This window comes from Labeo rohita, chromosome 19, assembly GCF_022985175.1.
Source record: "Labeo rohita strain BAU-BD-2019 chromosome 19, IGBB_LRoh.1.0, whole genome shotgun sequence".
Lineage (NCBI taxonomy): Eukaryota > Metazoa > Chordata > Actinopteri > Cypriniformes > Cyprinidae > Labeo > Labeo rohita.
Window position 1 is genome coordinate 29,886,347 of NC_066887.1, and position 11,662 is coordinate 29,898,008.

Sequence of the window (11,662 nt, forward strand, 5' to 3'; positions counted from 1 at the left end):
TGCATGTTAAACTTTATTTATAATGCTGTATTAATATTTCTCAATAAGTTCTTTTGCAGAAAGAGTGGACAATGGACAGAAAAAATGGACAGTGAGTAGAGATGTCAGTGTAGAGTAGCAGAGGATTAAAAACAGTCAGTTACTAAAGGGAAAAATGCTTGTGGCATCAGATTACAGCTGCCAAACCTGAAGATTTTCAACGGAAAACCAGGTGTGATGTTCACTAATGGTATGAAAGACTACAATTCAGTACAATGTAGCAAACTCTCATAGGATTGTAAAGTATTGTTCCTCTCAAGTATTCAGCAGTATTTTTTTGTAGGCTGCATGAGAACAACACATTTGCTTTAAGTTTTGCTTTAAATAAGCCTAATTTGTTTTGGTTTGTTTAGCAGCTTGTACATTTTATTCTTGTTTTGTTTCGGAAAACTGTTCAAAATAGTCTGTAGGCGAGGTATTGTGTTTATTGTTTGTACACTATAACATTTCGCTTTATTTACTAATAATAATTATATTTGTAGTAATTTTGTGCTTATCTGTGTTTAACCTAAACTACAAGTAACGTTAATGTAGACCTACATACGAGTAGCCATATCTAAATATGATTTTATAATTTACGCTATATAGACCTACCTCATTACCCTCCACTGGATGTATAATGAGCAGCAATAAACTACATTTTGGTATTTTATAATGCCTAGTCATACTTCTGTGGATATTTTGGTGAAAGTAACTCAAAAGTAGTGTAACATTACAATTCAGAGACAATAATATTGTAATGTAACTAATTACTTTTAAAAGATAGTAACTAGTAATATATAATGTATTACATTTTGGAAGTAACTTGCCCAACACTGGTATTCAGCTGTGCCCTGTTGTGTCTCTGACATATTTTGTTGTCTTACAGGCAGGATCAACTAGGTTGTTGGAGAACACAATGTGCTGTCATCAGTTATTAAGCATTCTCTTCAAGAAACTGTTTGCCATTGTTTCTGTGGTGGTAAGTACACTAAGAAAGTGAGCTTGCAATATGACTACTCTGCCGCCAGGAGTCACCTATTACTGAATTCGTTATTTAAAATGAAACACGTTTTCATGTTATTCCCTGGTGAAAAAAAAGCATATGCTGGTTAGGTATGTTTTAAAGCACGGTAGCTAGTTTGAGGCGGTTTAAGCTGGTCCTGAGCTGGTCATTTGCTGGTCCTAAGCAACTATAGCTCCTGCTCAGGACCAACTAAGGACCAGCTCAAACGAGTTGCAATGCTTATAACCTGCTCAGGACCAATGAAGCTGTCATGCTTTAAAACATACCTAACCAGCATATTCTGTTTTGGATTTTCAACCTGGTTATTTCCACTGTGTGCTAAAATGGTTGGATTAAACAAAAGAGGTCTAAAATACCTGAAGAATGCTGTCTGTCCGCAAACACAAAACAATATAACAGTGTGTTTTATCATTTTATATTTTCAAACAGACAATAGCCATTTCTCAATATGCGCTCATGTCTGTTCTTGTGAAACGTCATTGTTTTTCAAGCAAGAATGTAGTTGTTTAAAACTCAAATCTGTGGTTTCTTTTTGCACCTATTTGAAAATTTGCTATGCGAATTTCGGAGACGCGAGCTCCAGGCAATCACCGGGTGCTCAGTGCTCATGTATCCACCAAGAGCAGCCGTAGCTCGGCTAGTCTGTCTGACATTTGCCGCTGGCTTTGATGTCATATCGTTTTGACTGAGCACAAAGTTATGTTTAACTTTATATATTTATTTTGAACTTTACCATAGTACAGCGCTGACTTTGTAGGATATGTTTGACTGAATTGTTTTCTTTTTTCTTTATTTCCTCTTATATAAGCCTCTTATACTTTGTACTTATACTTTTATAATGGCTGCTATTGTTCATCAATACTGACACTTAACAAAAAGAGTTGTGCTTATTGGCGCACTTTATGTTGATCGATACGTTACGGCATACACCACACCTATCACGTAAGGGGTGGAAACGCAAGCTGGATCAACGTGTTCGGTCCCGAATCGTACCGTACTATACTGTACTGACCCTTATCGCTCGGTGGAAATGAGCCATAATAGTCCAGATGAAACAACAAGAAGAAATGAGAACAGGCACAAGAAACAAATACCAAACAATGAGCAAAGGCAACACAAGGGCTATGTAGGCTGAGTCTGAAAACTCAGGCTACTAACTTGTCTGGCTGCCGAAGCCTGGCCGCACACTAGAAGCAGAAACAGAACCCATGCCAGGAAAGCCAGCTGACAATGTTGATTGTTCTCCATTTGTTTTTCTTCTCTAGTCACGTTTGATCTCGCAAGTCTCTGTGAGATCACATCACATTGTGAAATTGTTCCTACTGTTAACAAGTGTGTGAACTTGCGTTCTGGTCGAACGGTCTAGTGTGCGCATTCAGAGGATTATAAGGCTAAAAATTGATTGAAACTGTTTTAATGTCTGTGGTCTACCATGGTATTAAAATCGGTTAAGATTTGAAAATCGTCTAGTGTGTGGCCAGCCTTATCAGACAACAATGTTTGTGCAAGGCGGCACCTCTCGAAACTGACTTCGGACAAGCTTCCCAGGCAGCGTAATGGTTTAAATGATCTACGACAGAAGAGAGCAAGCTTTGGTAAGCAAATTTTACTATGATAGTAATTTCCTGATAGAAATAACATCAAAAGTGTAAAAAAGTTCCAAAATGACTACCAACTGGCATCTTTATTTTTTTTTACCACAACTGTCATGAAATAGAACACACAGGATTGTGGGAAATCAAAGACAGCAAAGGATACATGTATGCTGCCTTCAAAAATCGATCAGATGAGGTATCTCAGCGTTTTTGACATTTCGGACACAGCCATATACACAAGGGATAACAACCTTAACAAGACATGGGAAGACTAATTCAGTGAAAAAAAACTACAAACTGACTACAAACATGGCACAGGAAACACTTCAACATAAAAGTCCTGGGGCAAACATGGGGAACCTAAAACAGTGGTGTAGCAACAGGCTATAGTTACCTCTGTGATGTGTTCCCAATCATTTGCATTTTTCTTTTAAGATTTATTAACACGATGTAACAAACAAATGCATGATTAAAACAATTAAAAACATGCTGAACGGTCAGCAGAAAGTGAGCGCTCCTGCTGCTCACACCCTCTCCACTCCATTATCAAACAGGAAACACAATCCGGTAAATGTCCACCTGCATCACCCATGTGACCAAACACTCCGGAAATACAAAAATCACAATACAAAATAAAAGACATATATTTTCAGCACTTACAGTGTCTAAAGGTGTACTTCATGTTTCACATTTGGACGTGTCTTACATGCAGTCTTGCGTGCACACATTTGGACGTGTCTTGTGGACGTGTCTTGCGTGCATGCAGTCCACACAGCTGTTAAAACATACTCATCCGCAGATGAGTGTGTATTGGCGAGTTCAACACGTGCACAGTACAGTTGTTTGCATCTCTGCTTCCTTTTTCTTGCGCATACACTGTTGTATGCATGGTCTCAAAAAATTGCCTGCAGGCAGATAGGTGTGTTGGTTCTGCTGTAAAGCAGCTGTAAAGACACTAGTGTGACTGTTGGGCTCCTGTCAGTTCAGTGTTGGTTTAGATTAGTTGAATAATATAAAGTTCATCAGTTTTAAGTTCTATTCAGAAGTCAGCAATGGTGTTATTCAGCTCAAGTTTAATGGTGCTTCAATTCAGGTGTACAATGTTAAAGCAGGTAAACTGTCTAAATGTTTAAAGCAGATCTACAGAAGACAACAGTGCCATCATCTAGCTTAATTCAGTTCAAGTTTTGTTCTCATCTACTAGTGTCAGTGCAGTCAATAATATTACTGAGGATTCAGTGTCCTTTAAGGCCAGGACACACCAAGCCGGCGGTCGCCCACTGGCCAAGGGCAGGTCGTCGGTAAGCGTCTGTCGGGCTAATTTGTTTGGTGTGTTCCACTTGTCGGGCTAACGTCAACGGCAGTTTGCCCGATTCAACATGGGAGAATGACAACTCTGATTGGATGTTCAGTTTAGCGAACGAGTCAGTGAATGAGAATTAAAGCGGAAATGATAAAAATGAGAACATAAATGAAGGCGGACAGAAGGTTGATCTTACCCAAGAATTTCAGTATGCGAATATTTGCATAACCACATTCGCTGCTTGAAATAAAATTATCAGCATAACTGATATTCAAAATGGTAGGCAAGTGCTGCTTTGTTTACATTTCGTATATCTGCTTATATCTTGTATATCCTTGTTTCGGTTTCTTCTTTTGAATGACGAATATATACCATTAATAGCTGCTGATATGGACAGTTAATTTCTCTCACGCAAGCACACAATGCACATGTTAGCGTTCAAGGTTTTTGTCCAGAGGCTGCCAACGCGAAGTGACAACACCGTCGGCTTTTGTCACCGCTAGTTTTTTGAAGTCGGCTTGGTGTGTTTGAGGAACCTCGTCTTGTCACGGTCTTCACTTAGTATCTGTGCTTAGGCCTTGTCTGATTGACGTGGTCTTCGCTGACAATTGGTTGTTGTGGTCACTTAAATGCCTAATGTAGTTATGTAAAATGTAACTTCTCATGTGTAATGCATTAGTTCCAACAAGCTTTTGTAAGTTTGTAGACTAAGCAAGGTTTTCATTGTTGTAAGATGTAAGGCCAGCGCCAAGAGATGGCAACAGGCAAAGACTTTAATATCCAAAAATATCATTCAAAGTACTTATTTTTTCTTCTTTTGTAGCTATTACAAGCATGTGCAACAAATGAGAAAGAGTGGAATAAACAAAACTGGAGGAAAGAGACCAGACTACACTGTGGCAGAGGAGAATTCTCATTATGGTTTGCATCCAGGGTGCAGTTCCCACACAGAGGTCAGTACCTACTGGTGCTGTTTTAATTTCATATTTTTAATATGTTGGTAGTTGATGAGTATGATGAGCACGCATTGTGGATTCTGAGGGAGTTGTACAGCTGTAATCATCTCACTGAACCCTGCATCAAACTTGACAAAAACCATATTCGAATTGAAGAATCAGACAGCTTTCCCAAGATGATGCTTGGCAGGGCTACAACAATAGTAAACCACTTTTTTATAATGTCAAAGGTTGTCTTCGTCCTGACCAAGTGGTCTGACAAGATATCTAGCATGCATTGATGGTCATATCTTAGAATTATATCTTAGATAAGATAGAATTGTAGGTCCATATCTCATTGGGTTGAAATGAAAACATCTCACTGTTAAGATTGGTAAACCCCAGTTACCTGTTATGTTAAAGATCTACCTACACTACGAAAATTTCCAAAAGTTGAAGGTATTAAACTTTTGAACAGCAGTGTGTGTATTATGTATGTAATTAGCTTATTTTAGCTTTATTTCTTTAACGTAACATTAAAAAAATATTGCCCAACATTCCTGGCGAAGCTTATTCCTTGCATGAGGCAAATAACATTTCAGATAATTCATATAATTAATTTCTTTCATCTTAAAAAAATCTGAGAGCAAAATAAGACAAAATGACACAAAAGCACATTTAAACCAGTTTATTGATGTTTTGTTCATCACTCTGAGTTGGGTTGTTTTATCTCAGGAGTTCTTGCGCTGGTTCTTGTTTGAGATCTCACTTTCCTGGGGCCACAGACTGGGTGGAGGAGATCACTTTGCCATCCTTCACCTCTTCTACAATGGTGACCACTGTGCGTGTAGTGGATGAGGATGTGGATCCGGTTTTAGTTGAGGATTGTATGGTTTGAGAACTTCTGAGGTTGGGGGGAAAACATAAAGTTACAGACTACTCAGAATCTTAATCTCACAAATCAGGACGTTTATATCTGAATGTTAATGCCTCACCCAGCACCCTCTCCATCCAGAAGTCTTCTGTACTCTGCAATCTCCATCTCCAGTCTGGTCTTGATGTCAAGAAGCATCTGGTACTCTTGCCCTTGACGCTCCAGATCGCCACGAAGCTGCATCAGCTGCTGTTCCAGGCTAGACACCTGCATTTGGAAGCCGTTTAACATGCTGCTGTAGCGGGCCTGTGTGTCTGCCAAAGTGCCTTCCAGCGACGCTTTCTGTTGAGGGGAAAGTCATTATTCTAAAGGCTGTGAGATGTATCAGAATAGCCAATTTCAAGATTGACCAAGTCACCTGCTTACCATACTGAGCTGCGACTGTAGTTCGATTTCAAGACCCTGGAGTGTACGTTTAAGTTCTGTGATTTCTGATTTGGACGTTTGAAGGGTTTCTGTGCTTACGGCGACTTCTTTGTTGAGGGTTTCACTCTGTGAGAGACAACGCAGTCAGATAAGTCATTCAGTTTTAACCACTTTTGGTTTCTTATGACAAACCAATGTGATTTTACCTTAGCCTGGAACCAGGCCTCGAGATCTCTGCGGTTCTTATTAGCGACGGACTCGTATTGGTCACGGATTTCAGCCATGACCTTTGTCAGGTCCTCCTGTGGTGCTGCGTCTACCTCTACGTTGACTTGTCCACTCATCTGTGCGCGTGCCGCCAAGAGTTCCTAAAGATGCAGTTGCAAACCACTGAGCATTTGTCTCATCAGAAAGAGTAATGGGTTTATTGAAGACTGTCAATCAAGCACCAACTTACCTCCTCGTGGTTCTTCTTGAGGAAGATCAGCTCTTCTTTTAGACCCTCAATCTGCATCTCCAGGTCAGATCTGGCCATTGTCAGCTCATCCAGCACCTTCCTCAGGCCAGCAATGTCTGCCTCTACGGATTGTCTCATGCCCAGCTCATTCTCATATCTGCACAGAAATCAAATCCTTAAGTAAACACCTAGGCTTATTTGAGATGTTTAGAGTAAGCTTTTCTCTTAGCTCTGTGGACTTACTTGACTCTGAAGTCATCTGCGGCCAGCTTGGCATTGTCAATGCTGAGGTAGATGCCTCCATTAACACGCGTGGCATCCTGGATCTTCAGGAGACAAGAATATAGACAAATTTAGATGTCTCTTTGGAATTGAGTTATAGTGGTCAAATATCTTATTTGTCCTAAAAACAACCATATGTCATATATCCATATGTCAAAGATTTATACAGGGGTGTTCATTCTACTAAACATAACTTTCCAAAAATATATATAAGTAGTTACAATTATTGTTTCAGTATTTATTTCTGACAATACCACATACTTTGTTTTGGAGGTCACTGATCGTAGCGTAATAGGCACTGTAGTCACGGGCAGAGGGGGCCGTCTTGCCCTCCAGGAACTGGCGAATCTTCAGCTCAAGTTCAGCATTGGCCTTCTCAAGGGAGCGTACCTTCTCCAGGTAGGAGGCCAGACGGTCATTGAGGTTTTGCATGGTGGCTTTCTCATTTGCAGACACATCAAAGCTATCAGCACCACCGCCGAAACCGCCACCCGCCACCGCCACCGCCACCGGCACCAAAACCTCCACCGGCACCAAAACCTCCACCGGCACCGCCACCGAAACCACCTCCAAAGCCGCCTCCGAAGCTGCCACCACCTATACCAGAGAAGGAACGAGAAGCAGAGGCGCTTGAGATACGTGTCCCATGTCCTCCAGCTCCACCATGCATGCTGCCCGCATACATGGCACGACCTCCACCTCCACCACTGGACATGGAAAAGCGGGATCCTCCAATGGATCCTCCAGAGGTCATGGAACTACGTGACATTTGAAAAGACATGGTTGTAGCTGAGGCTTGCTGCTCTGTTCTCTGACTGGAGAGAGTGAGAAGTGAGGAACAGATGACCCGTGATCCTTTTATTTGGATAATCGAGGGAGGGAACGATGAATGGGCGTAGTGGGTTATCCAAGGAGGAGGAGTGAGAAACCACCGCCTTGCTCTCCAAAAACATGCACGGTCACACACACTCACACAGCATTCAGCAAACTGTATGTGTTGAATGTGTTAAATATTAAGATCAGGTTTTTTAAGAAGGCATTTTGCCATAATGAAGTCAGTGCCAAAATAGTATGCAAAAGTTTTTGATTTGAACAGCGCTATTCTTGGTCTCAAAGCTTATTTTAGAAACCTTTTGTGCACTCACATTCCACTTTTTTGAGCATGTAGTGGTTTTGAAAGGAAATATTAATATAAAATGAGCTGTATAAACATTATATATATATACATATATATATATATATATATATATATATATATATATATATATGAGAGAGAAAGAGAGAGCATAAAGTGTGCACATATAAAATTAATATTATATATTAGGAATTATCATGTAGTGGTCTTTATTTTAACTGCTTTTCAAAAATATATATATATATATAGAGAGAGAGAGAGAGAGAGAGAATATAGTACATTATGAGTATATCACAAATTTGTATTCTTTTTTTTTATTATAGAAAATCGCATAATTCAAGAAGCTGAGGGGAAAACAGTGCTGTATATACAAGAACTAGAAAAGTGAGAGTTTCTGCCCTCAGGTTGTCAATACTGAGACGCACCCAGAAAACAAGCTGCAGCAAAGCTGCGGTTACTGTGTCAGTTATATACATAAAAGAATATAGAATAGAACATTTCATATCCTTTTATTTATTCATGCTAAGTATGCTACAAATACACTTACATATTATGCACTTAATAAAAATACTTTCCAATTGTATTTTTAGTATACTAAATTGGTATATTTAAAGTTAGTCGATTTGATAAAATTTTATAAAATTGGTATATTTTATATTAATCCAAATTGGAACAACTAATTATGTACTTAATGCACTTTAACTGTGCATCTGAAGTCCAACTAAAGATATATGTAAGTATATTTGATTGTGCAAAAGTGAAACGATTGCAAGTATATTTTAGGTACACTTTCAATATTTTGCATTTAAACACTGATAATATTTAAAGATTAAACAATCCTCATCAATAATGGCATTAAAACATGTTTTAGACTTAATATTAAGAAATGTGCACTGTGCACTAGTAGTACTCCAAATTAAGTTTAATTATTTTAATTATTAATTAAAATCAGTACGTTTTCTGACTGATATGTTAGTAATTGTTAATAGACTTGGTATAGAATAAATGCATTTTAAATCTGTTACTTTTTTACTAGGGAAGCGATGCATTTTGTTTGGATTAAATCATTCTTTACACTGTTTATATATAGCGTAAAGACAAGCCTTAGTGTGGTTGCCATGGCGACGAGAACAAAGTACAAAAAACAAATAAGTAGGAACCAGAACAAAAGGAAAAACTTTCAGCGCAAGCGTTAAAACAGTAAATTTTGATTGCCTGATATGAGAACAAGAAAGCTCTTTAATAATTAAGCTTCAGCTGATAGCAGCAGGGAGTGTTTTATAGTGAAGAAATGAAACGCCTTGTGCCATAAAAACAGAGCAGGAGACTGTGAGTGAGTAGAATCAGAACTCGATGCATGAATAATAATGCTGTTTGTTCCTAAACAAAACGCTGAATTGCTCTAAGCAGTTGGATCTTGTCTAATTTGGTTGCTTTGCGAATAGGTTTTGAAATGAGGGTGAGAGGTCTTAAAGTGCATTGCCTAAGTTGGTCCACACAGCTTTTCGCTCCTAAACTTCAGCTCCACCCATTCTGGTTCACATTATTTCTGCTTACATGCCAGCGACCACAGTTTCACATTTCGCTGCAGGAGTATTTATATTTTTCAAAGACTCGCTTACTGTAAACAAGCAAAGTGGTTTTGACCAAGCTTGTGGAGGTGTAGAATTCGTATGTATGGCTCTACATACACAGTGTGAAATGTGCATGAGGAGACTCTCTTGTATGAACTTGCATTGAACTCGATAGTAAGGTGGCTGACAGTTTGTAAGTTGTCAAAAAGGGTGGTCCTCTTTTTCAAGTTTTAGCTGCTTAGTGTAAATAAAGTACAGGGAAGTGTCAGAAGAAAAAGTCAAACATTTGATGAAATATAGTTTTATGGTAGCCTTGCACAATTTACACAACTCTGGCATGACAAATGGGAGTGTGATAGGAAGGCCTGAACTGAGACAAACTCTGAAGTCTAACGCCTGCTCCCTATTAAGTGCAAAATAGTAATTATGTGCAAAATAACATGTTAGTAATTTGTCAGTCCTCTCTGAATTATTAAAAACTGGTTATGTGCAGCTGGTAGATAGGGCTCGTCTCTTTGTAGTTGCTCTGTACAATTAAAAATTTATGTAAACATAAGTTATAATAATCATAATGCACGAACACTTGTGAAATTGTATGCATTAATTGTTGCGTTTGCAAACTGATGTTATGACTAATATATTGCACTTGGAGTCATATTTGAATTGTTAAAATATTAAGAATGTTCTTGTATTGCATTAATTAATCCAAATAAAACTCTCAGCCAAACGACAAAGAAATGTTTATAGTTTTGTAGCAAATGTAATTTGTTTTTGTATCTCTCTCTGTGCACCATTTGTTTTTCTTTTTTCTTCTGAACAAAAGCATGCATTTTGAATGCGTTTCAATCATTGTGTCTTTCTTTGCCTTCTGTTTAGATTTTCATTGCGGCGCTATTGTGCCGAGCCTTACTGTGAATGTGACCCTTTGTGAGCCTGAACCAGGTAAGCATTTGAGGACAAAGGGTGTGTCAGATCAATACAAAGCGCAGGTTAGGTAACATCTAGAGACTAACAAGAGGACAGATTCCTTCATTTTTCTCCCTCAGGGTTTGACAAGTATATGCAAGTACGAGGGAAACTGTGCTAGTGGTGCCCTCCGCCCTCCTGTCAATCACTCCTGATCCTTAAAAAAAAAAAAAAAAATTGAGCAATTCTTTTTGTTCAACTTAAGATTGCAATTATATGATAATTTAGGAGTAGTTTTGTAAGAACACATGTGTTCCGACTGTGTATTTGAAAAGTGCTGATCTTTGCTTCAAGTATCTGCTGTCAGTTTTATTAGTTTCTAAACATTTATAACATTTTTATGTTTAAGATATAGTTTTACTAGATTAGTATACATATTCATGTGCAGATCTGGATAGAGATCTGTAAAAGACTTCTTTAAGGGACCCCATTCCAGCCATTGAATACAAAATAAAAAAAGGTTATTGCGACTTTTTATCTTACAATTCTGAATTTTTTCTCTCACAATTCTGAGAATTCTTTTTTCTTAGAATTGTGTGATATTGCAAGAAATAAAGTCAGAATTGCGAGATATAAACTCACAATTCTGACTTTTTCTCAAAATTGCATGATATAAACTCACAATTGTGAGTTATAATGTCAGAATTGCGAGATATGAACTCAAAATTCCAACTTTTTTCACAGAATTGCTTGATATAAACTCACAATTGCAAAAAAAATAAAGTCAGAATTGTGAGGTGTAAACTTTTTCTCAAAATTGAGTGGTATAGTCAGAGAAGTAAGGTCAGAATTGCGGGATAAAAACTCGCAGTTGAGAGTTATAAAGACAGAATTGCGAGAGATAAACTCAATTCTGACTTTCAAAGAATTGCGTGCTATAAACTCAAAATTGTGGAAATAAAGTCAGAATTCTGAGATACAAACTCGCAATTGTGAGTTATAAAGTCAGTTAATTGTGATATATAAACTCACAGGTCTGACAGTTTTCTCAGAATTGCGTGATATAAATAAAGTTAAAATTGCGAGATATGAAATTCCTTTTTTTCTCAGAATTTGCGAGTATATCTCGC

General features: G+C 38.2%; 1 protein-coding gene across 1 annotated transcript; it reads right to left on the reverse strand.

The window, feature by feature from the left end:
• Window positions 1–5,551: 5,551 nt before the first annotated feature.
• Window positions 5,552–7,756, reverse strand: krt91 (keratin 91). The gene is given in 8 exon segments (XM_051136275.1): window positions 5,552–5,782; window positions 5,874–6,094; window positions 6,179–6,304; window positions 6,385–6,546; window positions 6,636–6,792; window positions 6,879–6,961; window positions 7,179–7,412; window positions 7,414–7,756. Coding segments are annotated over 8 exon segments (1,407 nt in total). The 5' UTR covers window positions 7,699–7,756; the 3' UTR covers window positions 5,552–5,643.
• Window positions 7,757–11,662: the final 3,906 nt, after the last annotated feature.